The sequence below is a fragment of the Panthera onca genome, chromosome B2 (assembly GCF_046562875.1).
Source record: "Panthera onca isolate mPanOnc1 chromosome B2, mPanOnc1 haplotype 2, whole genome shotgun sequence".
NCBI lineage: Eukaryota > Metazoa > Chordata > Mammalia > Carnivora > Felidae > Panthera > Panthera onca.
This window is the reverse complement of record NC_138343.1, coordinates 49,649,280-49,667,703: the sequence shown is the minus strand read 5'-3', so window position 1 is coordinate 49,667,703 and position 18,424 is coordinate 49,649,280. Positions and strand designations below refer to the sequence as shown.

General features: G+C 42.2%; 1 protein-coding gene across 1 annotated transcript; it reads left to right on the top strand.

Annotated features, from left to right (window-relative positions):
* The first annotated feature begins 37 nt into the window (after window positions 1–37).
* On the top strand, window positions 38–18,349 carry MCM3 (minichromosome maintenance complex component 3). The gene is made up of 17 exons (XM_060615722.2): window positions 38–271; window positions 1,633–1,745; window positions 2,168–2,376; window positions 2,822–2,952; window positions 4,907–5,145; window positions 5,621–5,729; window positions 6,642–6,795; window positions 7,128–7,259; window positions 7,833–8,041; window positions 8,898–9,072; window positions 9,410–9,536; window positions 10,327–10,477; window positions 13,068–13,208; window positions 15,085–15,188; window positions 15,713–15,795; window positions 16,203–16,272; window positions 17,634–18,349. The coding sequence occupies exons 1-17, from the start codon at window positions 194–196 to the stop codon at window positions 17,830–17,832; spliced, it is 2,424 nt and encodes an 807-aa protein (XP_060471705.1). The 5' UTR covers window positions 38–193; the 3' UTR covers window positions 17,833–18,349.
* Window positions 18,350–18,424: the final 75 nt, after the last annotated feature.

The following is an 18,424-nucleotide window of genomic DNA, read 5'->3' as shown; positions in this document are numbered from 1 at the left end:
TTCTCGATTGGACATTCACTATTTTGGCGTAAGAGGAATCAGCCAATCAGAATGTGAATATCCCCAGAAAAGCCCCGCCCCTTCTCAACGTAGCCTTTGGTGGCGGGAAAAGTTCGGAAGTTTTCGCGCCGGGGCGGGGTCAGCTGGGGACCCTTCGCGCGGGCTTGGAGGTAGCAGTTCCTAGGCGGGGAGCATGGCGGGGACCGTGGTACTGGACGACGTGGAGCTGCGAGAAGCGCAGAGAGATTACCTGGACTTCTTGGATGACGAGGTGAGAAAGGCACGGGGTCGCGAGTCTCTGTTGCTTGGAGCCCCTGGGGACGCTGACGGGCCGAGTTGGGCTATGGCAGATGCCGCTCCACGCCGAGCGGTGGCTGGGCCCCCGGAGCTCCCGAGAGGACTGCTGGGCCTCCGGACTGTTGCGGCCGTACCGGCGCCCTCAGGACCCTTCCATGCCCGATCTAGTAACGTTTCTCCCGGTGGAATCCGTTGTTAGCTTGTCGCCTGTAGGTGCATCCTTGACAGAGCGATCCTGTAATTCTCCTAAGTGCAAATGATAGCGGGGTCTCGCGAAAGGCGACGGGTTTCTTTCAAGTGCACACAAAATAGCAAAGCTTCCTTTGACCTTTTGGAGATCACTCCCTGCTTTCCGAATTTGGAGGGAGTGTGGGGGAAAGAGTGCGTTAGAACGGTAATGACCCGCTACGTTGTAGTTGCGCAGATTCTAATCACTGACTTCCTACGGGGCAGAAAAGATTTCTTCCTAATTTGGCCGCATTCTTTTTCTGTGCCACAGGAGATGCAGAGGAAAAGTATTTGGTATGCTGGTAAAGGGGGTTTTGTATGCCATCCATGATTGGAAGCCTTAGAATACTGGTAAAGCATCTTGAAAGATTGATAATACTGTATCTGTAAACAAATAGCGAAGGCTCCCATATCCTTTAGGTCTGGATATGAGAGAACTCTTTCCTATTCTACATACAGCTGATCGAGAAATAAAATCTTTTTTTTTTTTTTAAATTTTTTTTTTTCAACGTTTTTTATTTATTTTTGGGACAGAGAGAGACAGAGCATGAACGGGGGAGGGGCAGAGAGAGAGGGAGACACAGAATCGGAAACAGGCTCCAGGCTCCGAGCCATCAGCCCAGAGCCTGACGCGGGGCTCGAACTCACGGACCGCGAGATCGTGACCTGGCTGAAGTCGGACGCTTAACCGACTGCGCCACCCAGGCGCCCCGAGAAATAAAATCTTTTAATTCCCTACGTAATTCTTAAATGAAAAGTCATTTTGATATGCTAATCTTGTTTTGACGAGATTTTTACTCGTCCTTGTAGACTTATTATTATGAGCTTGTTTTAATTCCCCATTAAAAGTTGAGAAATGACTGCATACAGAAAAGCTGTAGTTGTCAGTAGAAATAATAGCATGGGCTTGAGGAAATCATTATAACTCCTGCAATGGCCTTGTAAGGTGTATTTGGAATTTCAGGTAGTGAGTGAAAATGTGGAGAAATTGGGGGTCAGCTGTGCTGCAGAGAATGACCTTTATCTTGCTGTGAGAACTGCCTCTGTTTAAATACCATCTTATATTTGAATTTATGGCTGTTGTGATATGTGGTGGCTGTTTTGTAGGAAGACCAGGGAATTTATCAGAGCAAAGTTCGGGAGCTGATCAGTGACAACCAATACCGGTTGATTGTCAATGTGAATGACCTGCGCAGGAAAAATGAGAAGAGGGCTAACCGGTAAGTGGCAAGGGTTTCCAAGAGGATATCCTGGCTCCGAGTGAGAATGGCTCCCTTTTCTTTTCTCCGTATTGGAACAGGCTTCCGAGGAGAGGATCTGGATGAGATGTTTTTGACCCTCATTGCCTTACCACCTATGTTTTTTTCCTTCTTCCCAAAGTGGGTGGTAGGCATTTTCCTCTGGAGAGCTCCCCCTTCCATGTTTAACTGAGTATTATTTCTGGATTGTTGAGAAGTTGAACTAAAGTTCGCCATCAGTTCTGATACAATTTACTGAGTCTTGTAAGATGGCAGGAGAAAGGAGGAGCTAGATTTTCACTTGTTGGCTTGATCATCAAGGAATGTCAACTTTTGTTTTTGAGGGTCAGTTTTTTTTTAATTTTTCTCTCTGCTTAATAATTCTTTCTCTTAACCATCTGCAGCCTCCTGAGCAATGCCTTTGAGGAGCTGGTTGCCTTCCAGCGGGCTTTAAAGGATTTTGTGGCCTCCATTGATGCTACCTATGCCAAGCAGTATGAAGAGTTCTACATAGGATTGGAGGGCAGCTTTGGCTCTAAGCATGTGTCTCCCCGGACTCTCACTTCCTGCTTCCTCAGCTGTGTAGTCTGTGTGGAGGGCATTGTCACTAAGTGTGAGTGGCTTCAAATAGGGGACTAAGGGAATGGAGGTGGGATAGACTTGGGGGGGGGGCTGGGAAACCAGGAGAGGCTGAGAGGAGCTGGGTAGCATATAGCACTGAACTTACAGGGCGAAACTGGAAGGAGCTGTGAGTGTGCACCATTAGGGGGTCCAGAATGATGAATTCTGCTGAGAGTAGGGGAATCTTGGCAATCTCTTCATTCTAATTCTTAACTCCTATGACTTCTTGGACAGGCTCGGTTATACTTTAGATTTTATACAGATATGTTGATGTTCTACATGTAAATATAAAGATGATTAAATGGTAAGTGTTAATGAAGTAGCTTCAACTAGTCAGAAGAGTACAGTATTTGGAGTCATGACAGGCTTGCCTGGGTCAGATTTCACCTCTGTCACTGTCTAGTTGTGTGACTTTCTATGCATGTTTCTATTCCTAGGCTCTCTAGTTCGTCCCAAAGTCGTCCGCAGTGTCCACTACTGCCCTGCTACCAAGAAGACTATAGAGCGACGCTATTCTGATCTCACCAGCCTGGTGGCTTTTCCGTCCAGCTCTGTATATCCTACCAAGGTGAGGGGAATGAATTAATTGTCCTTCTTTGGAGGTTGGAATCAAAGATGTCTGTTTTCATGCAAATAATTGTGTAATGTTTGAAGTCTTCTAGAAGTAAATAAGCTGAAAAGTAAGCATTAACTTAAAGGAAAGATTGGTTGCTAGCCAGAGTTTAATATGGAAAGCCTTCAGTTCTTTTTTTTTTTTTTAAATGAATACTCACTTTAGAAAATCTGGCAAATTATGAAAGTGTGGAAAAAAGCCATCAGTCTACATTGATCTTTTAGCAAAGTTATATACAAGTTTATAATCTACTTAAAGTAATATGGGAGAATACTTACACTATATTGCTGCTATGAAATCTTTGCAAATATTTTACTTTGGGTTTGGGAGAAGAATGGCATTGGAAATGGCTGTATTCTTAGTGGTCAGATTGATCTGAATTGAGGACGTTGTGAGACCCTCTATTGAGACAGAAGATGATTAATATTGGGTACTTGATGTCTGAATTCATTCTATCAAGGAATACCTTTCCCTGCTATCAAATAATAAGTGAGAACCACTGCATCCAAAGAATTGTTAAGTTCTGTGGCAGACACAGATATGAATGAGACCCAGTTCTTGTTTTCAACTCAGCTAGTGCAGGAATCTTAAAATAAAACAAGAATGAATATCTTAGAATTGTAACTGAAGCATACTTTAGAATCCTTTAGTCTGCCTCTAGATGAAATGCTGAGGTTTGGAGAGGTTAAGTGACTTGCATATGGTCTCAGTTAGTGATGACCCTAGACTAGAATACATGTCTTTTTACTTTCAGGCCAGTTGGGTTTTCTAAGTCACCCTGCTCTCTTCTTCATTAAGAGCCCTCCTTCTAGAATGTCTTCAGTAACTACTGAGGGAGTAGTCTTCTGTTGATTACTGGGGCCAGGCTTCTTTGCTCAAGACCTGAAATACTTTGGACTCCTGGAGGTCATCTAATGTGGTACTTAAGAACATGGCTTTGGAGTTATACTTGCCTCAAGTCCGGGCCCTGCAATTTCCTGTGTGACTTTGGGGAACTCTTCAGCCTCAGTTTCCTTATTTGTTAAATGTGAAAAATACCTGCTAAACGGAATTGTTGTGATGCTTATATGAGATAATCTCATGAGATGATAGCACAATGCCTTGTACATAGTAAGCACTTAGTAAGTAACAGCCGTTGTGTGTTTAGAAAACTCAAATGGCAAGAAATCAAAGTTTAAAATATTTTCACTGAAGTTTAATATACATACAGGAAAGCTTATAGGAGTTTGCAGCTCAGTGAAATTTCACAAACTGAATATACCTGTAAAATCAGCATCCAGACCAGGAAATTGAGCCTTCCTAACATTCAGAAGTTTTTAAAGGCCCACACTCCCCAAGGCTTAACCCTATCCTGATAGTTAGCTTGCCTGTTTTTATATTTTATCTGAATACTCCCATGTTGGGCTGCCTTTGTTCAATAGATATTTATGAGATTCATCCATGTTGTAAATAGGTGTATTTTATACATTTTCATTGCTGTATAGTGTTCATTTGTGTGGATATGCCACATTTATTTAACGATTCTGTTGATGGCATTTGGATATTTTCTAATTTGGGGCTATTAAGAATAATACTGCTGTGAACATTGTAGTATGTGGCTTTGGGCAAATGTTTCTGTCAGGTATGACCTAGGAGTGGAAATATTGCATCATAGTAAAGGGGAAATAAGAATCTTAATTTAGATGTTAATATAGCCATGATTCCTTCAGACTGTAGTTGTCCCTCCCATTAAATGATTTGTTACTAGAACAGATGGGAATAGAAAAAGCTAGAGAAGACATTTGGCTTGTTTTGTTCCTAAATACTAAAATCTCTGGTCATTTTCAAATTGTATTTGTTTCCTATAAAAAATGAGTATCGCATTTTTAAGACCAGGATGAGATAATGCTTTTCTGTGTGTCTTTTTCAGGATGAGGAAAACAATCCCCTTGAGACAGAATATGGCCTTTCTGTCTACAAGGACCACCAGACCATCACCATCCAGGAGATGCCGGAGAAGGCCCCCGCTGGCCAACTCCCCCGTTCTGTGGATGTCATTCTGGATGATGACTTGGTAGATAAAGTGAAGCCTGGTGATCGAGTCCAGGTGGTAGGGACCTACCGTTGCCTTCCTGGAAAGAAGGGAGGCTATACTTCAGGGACCTTCAGGTAAAGGGGCAGTTGTGAGATATTTGACTGCTGGCAGCTTACATTTCTTGTAGTATTCTTGAACCAGTTTGCCATATTCTGGAGTGTCACGTCAGACAGGTAGAGCAGCCTACCTGCCTGGGAGATGGGATGCCTCCTCTCCATCAAATAAAATTGATAATACTATCTTATGCTAAAAGTGGGAGTTATTGGGAACATGGTTCCAGCCTCATGGCTTACCTGGGAGAGTTTCTCACATATTCCCACCTCCTTCTCATCCACACTTCTGTCTGAAGCTCTGTGGGGCAGCAAAGAATAAATTCCTGAGGTGAAGAATCATTGGCATATTTGTGTCACAGACTAAGAGAGACTCGATTGTTGAATTCAGAACAACTTGTCTTTTTCTCTTTTTTCCTTTATTTTTTTTTCAACATGCTGTTGACTCTGATGTTAAGAATTGAAAACAGCAGGCTCCCTCTTACTCTCTTTGTCCCAGGACTATCCTGATTGCCTGTAACGTGAAGCAAATGAGCAAGGATGTTCAGCCTTCATTCTCTGCTGAGGATATAGCCAAGATCAAGAAGTTCAGTAAAACTCGTTCCAAGGTCTGAGCATCCTTTAGGGATCTGAGGGTGGGGATGGATTTGTTAGGGTTGTGTTTGGCCATGGGCCACCTTTCATCTTTGTACTGGATCAGGAGGAAGGTTTTCCTTTGAAGTATGTGGTGTTAGTTTTTAGTTTTGACCCAGTCAGCAGGTAAACAGGTGTTTTTGCTGTTTAATATTTCTGTTGTGTTACCTGCTGGGCTGCTGAGTGAACCTAATACAAATACTAGAATTAAAGAATATCAATGTACCAATGAGTACATTAGAATTGAAGAAAATGTAGTTGACCCTTGAACAACACAAGTTTGAACTATGTGGGTTTACTTACTTGTGGGTGTTTTCCGATAAATACAAGTACTGTAAATGTATTGCTCTTCCTTTAGATTTTCTTAATGGCTTTTTCCTTTCTCTAGCTAAATAGAGCATAGAATACATATCATATACAAAAATGTATTCATTGACTCATTTTATGTTCTTGGTAAGGCTTTACCCCAAGAGTAGGGTATTAGTAAAGGTTTTGGAATCAAAAGTTATGCGTGATTTTCCACTGCGTAAGGGGGTTGGCACCGCTAACCTCTGCATTGCTCAAGGATCATCTGTGTATGCCTGTGTGATAAAGGTCACTGGAAGCACAATACACATTCTTATTAAACCTAACATGTTGGGAACCTGGAAATGCTTTTTTTCTTAAATATTAAACCCCTAAGCAAGTTTTGGAATCCAGGCTTTCTCTGTATCTGTTCTGATAATGGTCTGATCAGTATGATTTGTCTTAAAATCTTACAGTTAGAAACAGTGTCTATATTTGCAGGTTTCTTCAAGTATTTTTATAGATTAAAGCATAAAGTGGAGCTCAGCAAAACCCCACTGAACCTCACCAGGCTTTTCACACCTTTGGTTATTCCTCTATAGGATATCTTTGACCAGCTGGCCAGGTCATTGGCCCCTAGCATCCATGGGCATGACTATGTTAAGAAAGCCATTCTCTGCTTGCTCTTGGGAGGGGTGGAACGAGACCTAGAAAATGGCAGCCACATCCGTGGGGACATCAATATTCTCCTAATCGGTATGGCATTGGGGATTTGCTTTAGACTCTCGGTCTTCTCTTGTGGAGTGTGGTTGTGGGAATCTATAGTCTGTAAGATTATGTATTTTCTACGTAGTGTATTTTGGTTCTATCAAAGGGCAAAAGTCTTTTCTTAATATTATTCTCATTTTTGGGGTTCCTGATGTATAATATCTAAAATATATTCTTCCATGAATGGTGAAGGGAAAGTGAAAGGGATACTATTAACAACCAATTACTATAAATTTCTGTTATGCTCTTGGCAGAGCTTGCTGGGCAGTGGGAGGAGTTTCCTAGCAAGTCACCACTACCCTCCTCCCCCCAAATTACAGGGGACCCATCGGTTGCCAAGTCTCAGCTTCTACGCTATGTGCTGTGTACTGCGCCCCGGGCTATCCCCACCACTGGCCGGGGTTCCTCTGGAGTGGGTCTGACAGCCGCTGTCACCACAGACCAGGAAACTGGTAAGGGTATAAAGGTCTTTGGCAAAGGTCCAGCAGTGAGATCAAGCATAGATTCTTTGAGTTTGCTCTCGGCACTGGCCTATGTTGAGAAGATACACTTGAAAGGTTAGTTTGAGCCCGATCGTAGAGGACTTAGTAGCCTCTGGTAACAGTGGCTGAATTATTTACGTCTTTGGGTGACCCTCTATTGACAAGAATGTCTTCAGTTTTTGAAGGAGAAGGCTTTGCAAATTGGGAGATAAAAATGAAGATTGTGCTATTTTATAAATTAGAGGAAGGGATTTGAAGACTAGTGAAAAGAGAGCAGAGCTCTAGTTGGGGAATCACATGAGGATGAAGATAAAGAGAGAATCCATGAGTAAAGTTTGTTGGAGGCTGGCTGCTGAGGGATCATACAGATTGGACCTTAAAAGGTTGACCCACCATGGTTTTTCTCTAAGACTCTAGGAACTTAACAGCTCTTCACTGTGTTCTCATGAGTGACAGTGAGTGCTTAGGAAGAAGATTGAAGTCTCTCCCCTCATCCCCTCCAACCTGGATAGTAGCACATATCTTTACCTCCTCATTTCCCAGGGGAACGCCGTCTGGAAGCGGGAGCCATGGTCCTTGCTGATCGAGGTGTGGTTTGTATCGATGAATTTGACAAGATGTCCGACATGGACCGCACGGCCATCCACGAAGTGATGGAGCAGGGTCGAGTCACCATCGCCAAAGCTGGCATCCATGCTCGGCTGAATGCCCGCTGTAGTGTTTTGGCAGCTGCCAACCCCGTCTATGGCAGGGTGAGTGGAATTAGGCACTTTACTGTTGTCCTCACCTTGGTTTGGTTTTGCTGAGTAACTGGGTCATGAAGTTTATTCTCAATGCCCCAGGGAAATAATAGGCCAAAAACTAAAGGAAGCTCATCCATCGCTTTGCTGCTGTCTTTGATATAGGGCAGTGGTTCTTCACCTTTTCATACACATCAGAATACCCTGGAAAGTTACTTTTAACAATAACTTTAGAAATACAGACAAGAAAACAAAAGTGACCTGCAGTCTCACAGCCCAGTAGCTTGAATTGGCATTACAACCAAAGTACTACATGCAGATGATAGGATATATAAACAGAACAGAGAGTACGATATGGACATTAAAAGCCTTTTCTCTCCTATCCCTTTCCCAGGAGATAATCACTAACAGCTCTTGAGGGTTTCAGGAAACAACTTAAGCATGTACCAACAGCTACATGATCTCCTTGTTAACAAATTAGTCTGTTTATCTTTGTTTTTTACTATGATGATGATGTGCTAATGTGTAATCTTTTATATTTATCCATCTTGGCGTTTGCTGAATTTGGCCTTTATTTTTTCTTTCTTTCTTTTTAGTAGCTATCTTATTATACTTCATTGTATGGATTTATAGTAATTTGTTTAACTAGTGTCCTTTTGATGGGCATTTGGCGTTTTCCCTTTTTCCTCTTGCTATTATGAAATAAAATTGCAATGAATATCCCTTTCTGTGTATTTTGTTACACGTTTGGAAATCTATCTGTATGATAAATACCTAGTAACAGAATCATTAATAATTTTAATTAGTCTCCTTGTGCTTTCTTCCCATTGATGTCGCCTCCACTTTCCTTTTTCCTTATGTTCTGTAGTATGATCAGTACAAGACCCCTATGGAGAACATTGGGCTGCAGGACTCACTGCTGTCCCGATTTGACTTACTCTTCATCATGCTGGATCAGATGGATCCTGAGCAGGATCGAGAGATCTCAGACCATGTCCTTAGGATGCACCGTTACAGGGCGCCCGGGGAGCAGGATGGCGATGGTGAGGTCATGAGAAGAGTAAGATGGACTAATGGAAGGGAACCTAAACTGACGCTGTTATCTCAGGCCTGGGCCAGATGGTGGGAGGTGTTTCTGTTTCTGAGTTGATGTTGAACCCTTGTCTGCCTGGCCACTCCCTTCTTGTTCACTGGAAGTTACCCTGAGGTGTGTCTTTTGTCAGTTTTGTCTGGGAACACTTGAGCATGTGTGAGCCAGGTGGTCCCACCTTTCTTATTTGTGGGCTCCGCATGTCTCTGTCTATCTTTGCTTTGTTAGTCTTCTCTATCTTCAGAAGAAGCAATTTCTTACTCTCTTCTCCCCCAACTTGGGTTTTCTAGCTATGCCTTTGGGTAGTGCCGTGGATATCCTGGCCACAGATGATCCCAATCTTAACCAGGAGGACCAGCAGGACACCCAGATTTATGAGAAGCATGACAACCTTCTGCATGGGACCAAGAAGAAAAAGTGAGCGGTCTTCATGTTTCTCCCTTGAGGGAACCTGAGATTTATGTCATATTAACACGTTTTTATGTGCTGCCCAGGCAGGATCATGCTTGGACTATAATGCTGTGGGCCTGTTTTCTGGATCCCACACATATACCCATTTTTCTGGCTAGTTGCTTTATGTTTGTGGTGATTAGGCTTAGTTCTGATGTTTTCTTAAAATGGAAGACTTTGACCACATGCCCAATGAATGGTGGGTGTTTCACGTCATCCTCATATATGAAGTACTATACAAATCATGTAGCTATTTGTGACAAATTTATGTTGAAGGGGCAGTAGATAGCAAGCACTGGGTGCTGTGCAGGTGGATTTGGATAAAGGAGACTAGGGATCAAGTGCTCAACACATGAAATGCGAGATCTTATACCTCTGCTTTGGGCCGTGGTACGGTAGGATGCGTATAGTTTTCAAGCCTGTTCATTTAAGAACATGGAATTCGGAGTCAGAAAACTGAATTTGAGTCCATTTAAGCTACTCTGAGCCATAGTTTTTACCTAGGACAAATAATACCTAAACTTCACCTGTACTATTTACCTTACAAATAATACCTAAGTAAGTAGTAGCCACACAATTCAGGAAAGATATATGAAAGGGTCTTGTACACATTCTATATAAATGGGATTTATGATAACGTATTCTAGATTGCATCTCTACTACTTGTCCTTGACTTCTCTGAGGAGAGGCCAAGTCCCTATCCCAGCCAGTTGCCAAGGTGTGGCAAAGACGTAGAATTCACTGTGTGTGTGTCCAGGGAGAAGATGGTGAGTGCAGCTTTCATGAGGAAGTACATCCATGTGGCCAAAATCATCAAGCCCGTCCTAACTCAGGAGTCAGCCGCCTACATTGCAGAAGAGTATTCACGCCTGCGCAGTCAAGACAGCATGAGCTCAGACACTGCCAGGGTGAGTCCCCACAGGGAAGATGGAGCTGGGAATTCCTTAAGTAGAAGGCTGGGGAGTCCCAGTTATCTGGGAGGTCTGAAAACATTTTAACTTAGTGACTCCTTATCTTTTTCTTTCTGGTCTGAAGGGCTTCCTGTTATACAATTCTTATCATTTCCTTTTACAAGGGAAAATGAAGTGAGAATGCCAGAGATGCCTGTATCTCATTGGTTCAGATGACATTGGCCTCCAGAAGCTACAATTCATTCAGCAAACATAAGGAGCAACTTTTGGGAACTGAACTGGTGTTTGTTCTTACATATAGGGTTAAGATAGGAAGAGCTATCCTCAAAGAGCTCAGATCTGGGATGGGGAGGCAGGAAGGTAGATGGAAAGATCATATGTGCATATATATAGGTATATGCCACAGTGTGGTACCTAAAAGGGAATGAATGTGAAAGATGATTGGAGTATAGATGAAGAAGCTATTAGTTTTTCCTTTAGACTTTGTAGAAAGGAATGAGTGTGAGGAAAGAGGCTGTGATATTTGAGCAGGACTTTGGCAGATGATTAATTGGACAACCATGGTGATTATCCAAAGCTATTTCTAGAAGTCTACCTGTGAATTTATCTGAATTTCATGGGGCATTGTAAGGATTTCAAAGCAGAAAGACCCAAGTCCAAGACCATTATTATGTGGTATAGACTTTTGGGTTTAGACACGATTCCAAATTACTTATTCCAGCCTCGCACATAGACAGGCATTCCATCGTCTGGAATTTCTGCTAAGACTTCCTTGACACCTCCAGTGGCTGCATGCCTGGTACATCATTCTTAGAATATTCTTCTATTTATTGGGCTTGAACCTGCTTCCCCATGATGTAGACCTGTGGGTCTTAATTTTGTTTTCTAGTGATTGTGTATGACTTGTCTTCTTCAGATTAAGCACCCCCTTTTCTTTTTAATTGTTTCTCTCATCATGTGAACGTGTTCCAGTGTGTCAGAAGCCCTCTCACTGAGTGTAATATGCTATTTTAGTTGTGGTCTTAGTAGGTCTGGTAAATCTCTCGATTTGGATTCTGTAGTTCTGCTAATGCGGACTAGGATTTCACTCACTTTTTAGGTTATTCAAGAATTAGAGCTTTTAATGGAATGTGTAACCTCCAAACTCTGGTTTAACGGCTTCTAAACCATTAAAAGATTTGGTGAATTTATTTAAAAGTGAATATATTTGTTTTTGAACGTGGGATGGGGTATAAATGATAATTTGGGATGCTTAGAAGTAGACGTGACCAGCTCCATCACTGAAGGATCATACAGTGGGAAATGTGGGCGTGCGACATAGAGAACTAGCTCTATGTTCTGATCCCAAGTCTTCAGCCAATTTTTTGGCCTTTCACAAATCCATTCACTCTCAGGTTGTGAGTTTTTTGTTTTTTGGGTTTTTTTTTATCCAAAAAATGAGAAGGCCAGGAGTGCCTGGGTGGCTCAGTTGGTTAAGCATCCGACTTTGGCTCAGGTCACAATCTCACGGCTTGTGGGTACGAGCCCCGCATCGAGCTCCGTGCTGACACCTTGGAGCCTGGAGCCTGCTTTGGATTCTGTGTCTCCCTCTTTCTCTGCCCCTTCCCTGCTTGCACTGTCTCCCTTTCTCTCAAAAATAAAAAAATAAACATTAAAAAAAAAAAAATGAGAAGTCTAGGTAATGTCAGGGATGCTTAACTGGCACATCAGAATCCCCTGAAACTGAAAAAGTATACATGACCAGTCCTAAACACAGACATTCTGACTCATTAGTCCAGGGATACCATTTAGCCAGTAGTATTTAAAAAAGAAGCACGCCAGTTTGGTGTGCACCCACGCCCATGAGAACCACTTGATGGGAGCGTGCCAGAATGCTCCTCCTCTGGACTTGAATTTACCCTACGTTAAAAATTTGTCCTCAGGGGTGCCTGGGAGGCTCAGTTGGTTAAGTATCCAACTTTGGCTCAGATCTCCTGATCTCATGGTTTGTGAGTTTGAGCCCCACATCAGGCTCTATGTTGACACCTTGGAGCCTGGAGTCTGCTTCAGATTCTGTGTCTCCCTTCTCTCTGCCCTTCCCCTGCTTGTATTCTGTCTGTCTCAAAAATAAATAAACATTAAAAAAAAAAATTTCCTCCCCTGCCTTAGTGTGACCTTGCACAAGTTACCTAAAGCCCTGAGTTCCATTTTCCTCATCTATAAAACTTGGAGAAGTTATTGAGAATATTAAATGATGCAGTTGATACAAAAAGCAAAGCTCTTACAGCATCGCAGGCTGGAAGTGAAGGATTATCATTCTTCTTTCATTATTGTAGTCTCTTTAGCCTTTTCTCTTTCCGTCTATAAGATGTCTCATTTTTTTCTTCCCTGTTCACCTACTCTTTTCTCCTTCAACACTCGTATCTCCTTGGTTATTTTTATCTTTCCGAATTTTATAAGGTGTTTATGTAGAATACAGAGCTCTGAATCCTTGCTTGTACTTCCTAGAGTCATCCTGGTAGTATATTCATCCTTTTCTGTGCAGTGGGAATGACAGGCATGCCTAAGGAATTCTAGACAAATAATCCTCCCTTGTTTTCTTCCCCAGACATCACCAGTTACAGCCCGGACCCTGGAAACTCTGATTCGCTTGGCCACAGCCCATGCCAAGGCCCGCATGAGCAAGACTGTGGACCTGCAGGATGCAGAGGAAGCTGTAGAGTTGGTCCAGTATGCTTACTTCAAGAAGGTGAGGGTTCAGATGCTTGAGAACTTCTTCTGGGTAAATGTTGGTACTTAGGCTGCCCAGCTCTCCATGGCTGACACCTGCATTTAGGTCACCAATGGAAAGCAACATTTAACTGAATGTGAGAACCAACTGGAAAGCTTTAAAATACTGATGCCAGAGCCTCTAGAGGCCCCAGAGATGATGATTTAATTGATGTGCTACACCATCAAGAGATTGCTTCTCTGCCTACTCATACTTCCTTTATCTCTTAAAAAAGTAGATGTTTCCAAAGGATTGACTTTGATGATCTTCCTCTTCCCTTTATACCTTTTCCCTTGCCAGTTTCTTGAAGTATCCCATTGGTATCTCAAAAACTCGCATCAGAAGTTGAACCTTCACGCTCTTAGGTGGAACTTGAGAAACTTAACAGAAGACCTTGGGGGAAGAGAAGGGGGAAAATAGTTACAAACAGAGAAGGAGGGAGGCAAACCAGAAGAGACTCTTAAATACAGAGAAGAAACTGAGAGTTGATGGGGGAGGGGGGGAGGTGGTGCACAGGGGAGAGGGGAAAATGGGTGATGGGCATTGAGGAGGGCACTTGGGATGAGCACTGGGTATTGTATGTAAGCATGAATCACAGGAATCTACCCCCAAAACCAAGAGCACACTGTATACACTGTATGTTAGCCAAATTGACAATAAATTATATTAAATAAACAAACAAATAAGCAAACTTAAAAAAAGGAATATCTTACATGTTTATAGCATAAGTTACATACATTCAATACATATTCAGACATTCAATGCAGATTTGGCTCCTGAAAGGAAACCATAATCCTTCTCTCTTGCGTAATTTCCTGGAAGGCTTTCTCCCAAACTTCAGGATGGTTTCTTACCTTCATGTAGGAACACCACAGGCTTTCAGTGACCTTTCAGATGACAGGCTTCAATGGGTGTCCCACCCCACAAGGATATCAGCCCAGTGGGATAATACAGTGTGTCATACAGGTTATGCCCAAAGAGCCAGCACACTGCCGGCATGTACTAGAAAACTCCATGGCCTAAGTTTTCTGTTCAGAAAAAGTTAAAGAAAAAGAAATGTAGTAGTTACACTATTACATATAAGTCACTGGTTGGTGCTGCAAAAGATATCCAAACTCAGTACAGTGCTGGCACTCAAAAAGTTGACAGTGTAATACTGGGAATTCAAATACATTTCAATTGAAATATAAAACTGACTGGGTGCCTTCTAGGGGCCAGGCACTTCTAGATGGTTGGGATACAGTAAATAGATACGGAGAGACATGGAGCCTCCTCATAGCTCTTAAAAAAAAAAAAAGTTGAACTATCAAACTTGCCTCTTATTCCGTCTCTCAATTTCTGCTTGTGACATTTTGTTTATGTCATTTTAGACACCAAGACTTGAAGCCTTGCCTGACTTCCTTTTCCTCGTTGCCCACCTCCTTTCCACTTTAGTGAATTATAGCACTCTGGGCTTTAATCGTGGGTCCATAAGCTTTTCCTGGTTTACTCTTTTTGCTAGGGTGGGAGTTGTCTTAAATTTAAATTAAACACCTGATCTGTAAAGAAATGAATTGTTTTCCACTTAACTATTATTGGCCAGCCTTTTTTTTTTTCATTTATTTCTTTGTACTGTAAACACTCATTAAGTACCTCCTATGTGAAAGGCATTGAACATACTTCTCAGCATTTAAAGATAGGTAACAGCCTATTCCTGTGCCCCTGGTCCTGGGACTCAGGGGCAAAAGAGGCTTAGTCCTTAGACATGGAAGTTTTTCCTGCTGATAGTGTAGAAGGGACTCTTATTCAGAGTTTTTTATTCAGTTTCCCAGAATCAGTGACCCTTCCCACCCACCTGTGCTTGGCTTGGTCTTAGGTTTTAGAGAAGGAGAAGAAACGTAAGAAGCGAAATGAGGATGAATCAGAGACAGATGATGAAGAGGAGAAAAGCCAGGAGGACCAAGAGCAGAAGAGGAAGAGGTAAGGCGGAGCAAAGAGAAATGAGATAAAGACTGCAGTTAGGGCTGGGGAGAGGGGTGGAGGTGGATCATGTACTGCTGGTTGACATCAAGGTTTTAGGGAAAGGGTGCCTAGATCTGCAGGGTTGGAAGCCAGAGATAACCTAGGCAGAGAGTGAGCAGGCCCCTCTGTTGTCTTTGGTACGGTGCTTTTGACCTCTTTCCTGCTAAAGCTAAGTACCAGGAACACTAACTCACTTGGGTTTTTGAGCATGTCTTTCAAAATCCTTTCCTCACGATTACTTTTTCCTCTCATGCCTGTGGTTGAATTTATAAGGGCGTGTAAGAGAGAAGAGCATTGGGAAGCAGGGCCTGTTTGTGTTCCAGTTCGGAGGCTTTTGATCTCTTAAGAAAAAGTAGCAGTTTGTACAGGCCTGGGCCTAGTGTTTCACTTTGATTGTAGGTAGTTCTAGTTCTTTTTCTCTGGTCGGAGGCACAGGATGGATTTCCCCAAAGCCTTTCTCTTAATTGCTATGGGTATTTTAGGAGGAAAACTCGTCACTCCGATGCCAAGGATGGGGGCTATGACCCCTATGACTTCAGTGACACAGAGGAGGAAATGCCTCAAGGTGAGTGAGTGTCCCCTATTAAGAGGTGGTTCCTTTGCTGACTTTAGTTGCTCTGTGTACTGCATTATCTGGTGGGTTCCCATTTGGTTTCCTGCTCAGGGCCTTGTGTCCAAGAGGTTTGTCCTAAGAGAACGTAGGGAAATCCAGTCAAAACATTGGAAACTGGGCCCAGTTTGCTCAGTAGTTTGCTTCTTTGAGCTGTGCTTTTTGCCAAGCTTGGCTTAAGTATCCCAGACAATGTATGAGATGTCTGACCCCTTTACCCTGGCTGGCCCCTTAAGAACCTTAGGAAATGAGTATTTGGCAGACTTAGTGAGGTGTGGCGAGTGGGGATTACTTGTCTAATGTCTGTGGAAATGGCTTCATCTGTTGTCTTCCTGTTATTTGCAACCATTTATCCTCTAAAGTGCATACTCCAAAGACTGCAGACTCACAGGAGACTAAGGAGTCCCAGAAGGTGGAATTGAGTGAATCCAGGTGAGTAGGAAAGTGAATGCCACATGTCCTTGAGGCAAGGACTTCTTTTCTGGGGAGAGGGTGTGAAACAAGCTGGTTATCAGCAGAGCTCAGAATTGTAGGCCCAATGATTTTTAGAACATTTTATATTCTAATTATAATTCCAAACTTTAAAAAAGTTGCAGAAATAGTGTAAAGAACTCCTTTATACCTTTTGCCCAGAATCCCCTGTTGTTTACATTTTATCATTTGCTTTATAAACGGTGCTCTATGAGAATTTTAAATATAGTGTCCTTGGGAGGTCAGGAAGGAGGAGAGTCTTGAAGCAAGAACAAAATTTTTGTCTTACTATAACCTTGGGTTCTTTTCAATAGAATACAGACACACATTTTTCTTTATTGAATTGTCGTTATTTGCTTTGGGATGAGGAATTGTTACCACTAGAGGTTCAGAAACAGTTTTATATATCTATTTTTATGTTTACTGGACACCAAAGAAAATCTATGATTATGGTTTGCTTTTTTTCTTTTAATAACTTAAGCACACAACAATATATTGACTGAAGACAATATGAAAACATTGAAAGGTATTTAGGAAAAAACATTAAAATCAATTGCAGTTTCATCTCCCAAAGACAACCATTGAAATATACATATATATATATATATATATTTTTTTTTTTTTTTTTTTTTTTTTTTTTTTTAAGTAAGTAATCTCTACACCCCATGTGGGACTGAAACCCGTGACCCCAAAGTCAAGAGTTGCACACTCTTCCGACTGAGCCAGCCAGGTGCCCTTGAACTGTATTTTAAAACACGTTCTCAGGAGCTTATATAGATTTTCTTTTTCTTTTTTTTTTCTTAAGTTTATTTATTATTTTGAGAGAGAGCACATGTATGCATGTGCGAGGAGGGGCAGAGAGAGGGAGAGACAGAGAATCCCAAGCTGAAAGTGCGGAGCCCAACATGGGTTTGAATCCACAAACCCTGTTGTGAGATCATGACCTGAGCCAAAACCAAGAGTTGAACACTTGACTGACTGAGCCATCCAGGCGCCCCTAGATTTTCTTTTTTAATGACTATAGTGTGGATATATGAATTTATTTGCATTTGGACATAATGATGGACACTTATGTAAAGCAGTTCTGTAAAGCTGCTGTTGACAGTAAAACATTCTTATATTTATATATCACTGTGTACTCATGGAAGTGTAGTTGTAAGGTTAATTTCTAGAAATGGACTCCTGTGGTCGGAGGATATATACTTAAAAATGCTCAGGCAGCTCTATAATAGAGGGAGTATTGGGGGATACCTGTACTGTGTTAACACTTAAGAGCATTTGGGCTTGTTTACTCTTCACCCATCTTTTCCTGACTTGGGCAGGTTGAAGGAATTCAAGGTGGCCCTCTTAGATGTGTTCCGGGAAGCTCATGCACAGTCGGTGGGCATGAATCGCCTCACAGAATCCATCAACCGGGACAAAGAAGAGCCTTTCTCTTCAGCAGAGATCCAGGCTGCGCTGAGCAAGATGCAGGATGACAACCAGGTCATGGTTTCTGAGGGCATCATCTTCCTCATCTAAGGAGGCCTCATCTCTGAACTTTGGGGTTCTGCCAAGGACGTTTCTTCCATATTTCCTCTCCCCGCCAATCTTTCATTCCCCGGATAACGGTGTTAATTGAATTGAAGTTGAGGGATATGTGACAAAGCTGCCATAGGGTAAAGAGAAGAAAGTGGGCAAGGACTAAGACTGTTGCATGTGCATTCATTCATTCATCCATTGATTCATTCTCTCCATCTCCTACCCAGAACAAACCAAGCCATTGTTGGCTATAAATAACATATAACCTCTGAGAATCTAGGGGTGTTGGACCACAGCTAGTTTTTGTTCATCCTTTCTGTGTTTGTTAGCTGTTTTTCTCTCTGAGCACATTGGTCTAGAACAGGCTTTGAGAGGTTCTGTGCTGGTAGAGTGAAGCTCTGAGGCAAGTCATGAAGGCCAAGAAAGCTTTCTCTGCTGTAGCACCAGTTAAGACTAATACATGCTTCTGACCCAAATATCTAGGACATTGAATAAACTTAACTATTTTTATATTATACACATGGCCTTAATACTGTGTGCTTTGGTAGACACATTTAATTTTGTTTTCCTTGAAAGCTGTGCCCTGCAGGTT

Coding starts and splice junctions, on each gene's coding strand:
- MCM3 (XM_060615722.2), top strand. CDS start 194: ATGGCGGGGACCGTGGTACTGGACGACGTGGAGCTGCGAGAAGCGCAG. Junction 1,746..2,167: donor AATGAGAAGAGGGCTAACCG/GTAAGTGGCAAG, acceptor AACCATCTGCAG/CCTCCTGAGCAATGCCTTTG. Junction 8,042..8,897: donor CCAACCCCGTCTATGGCAGG/GTGAGTGGAATT, acceptor TATGTTCTGTAG/TATGATCAGTACAAGACCCC.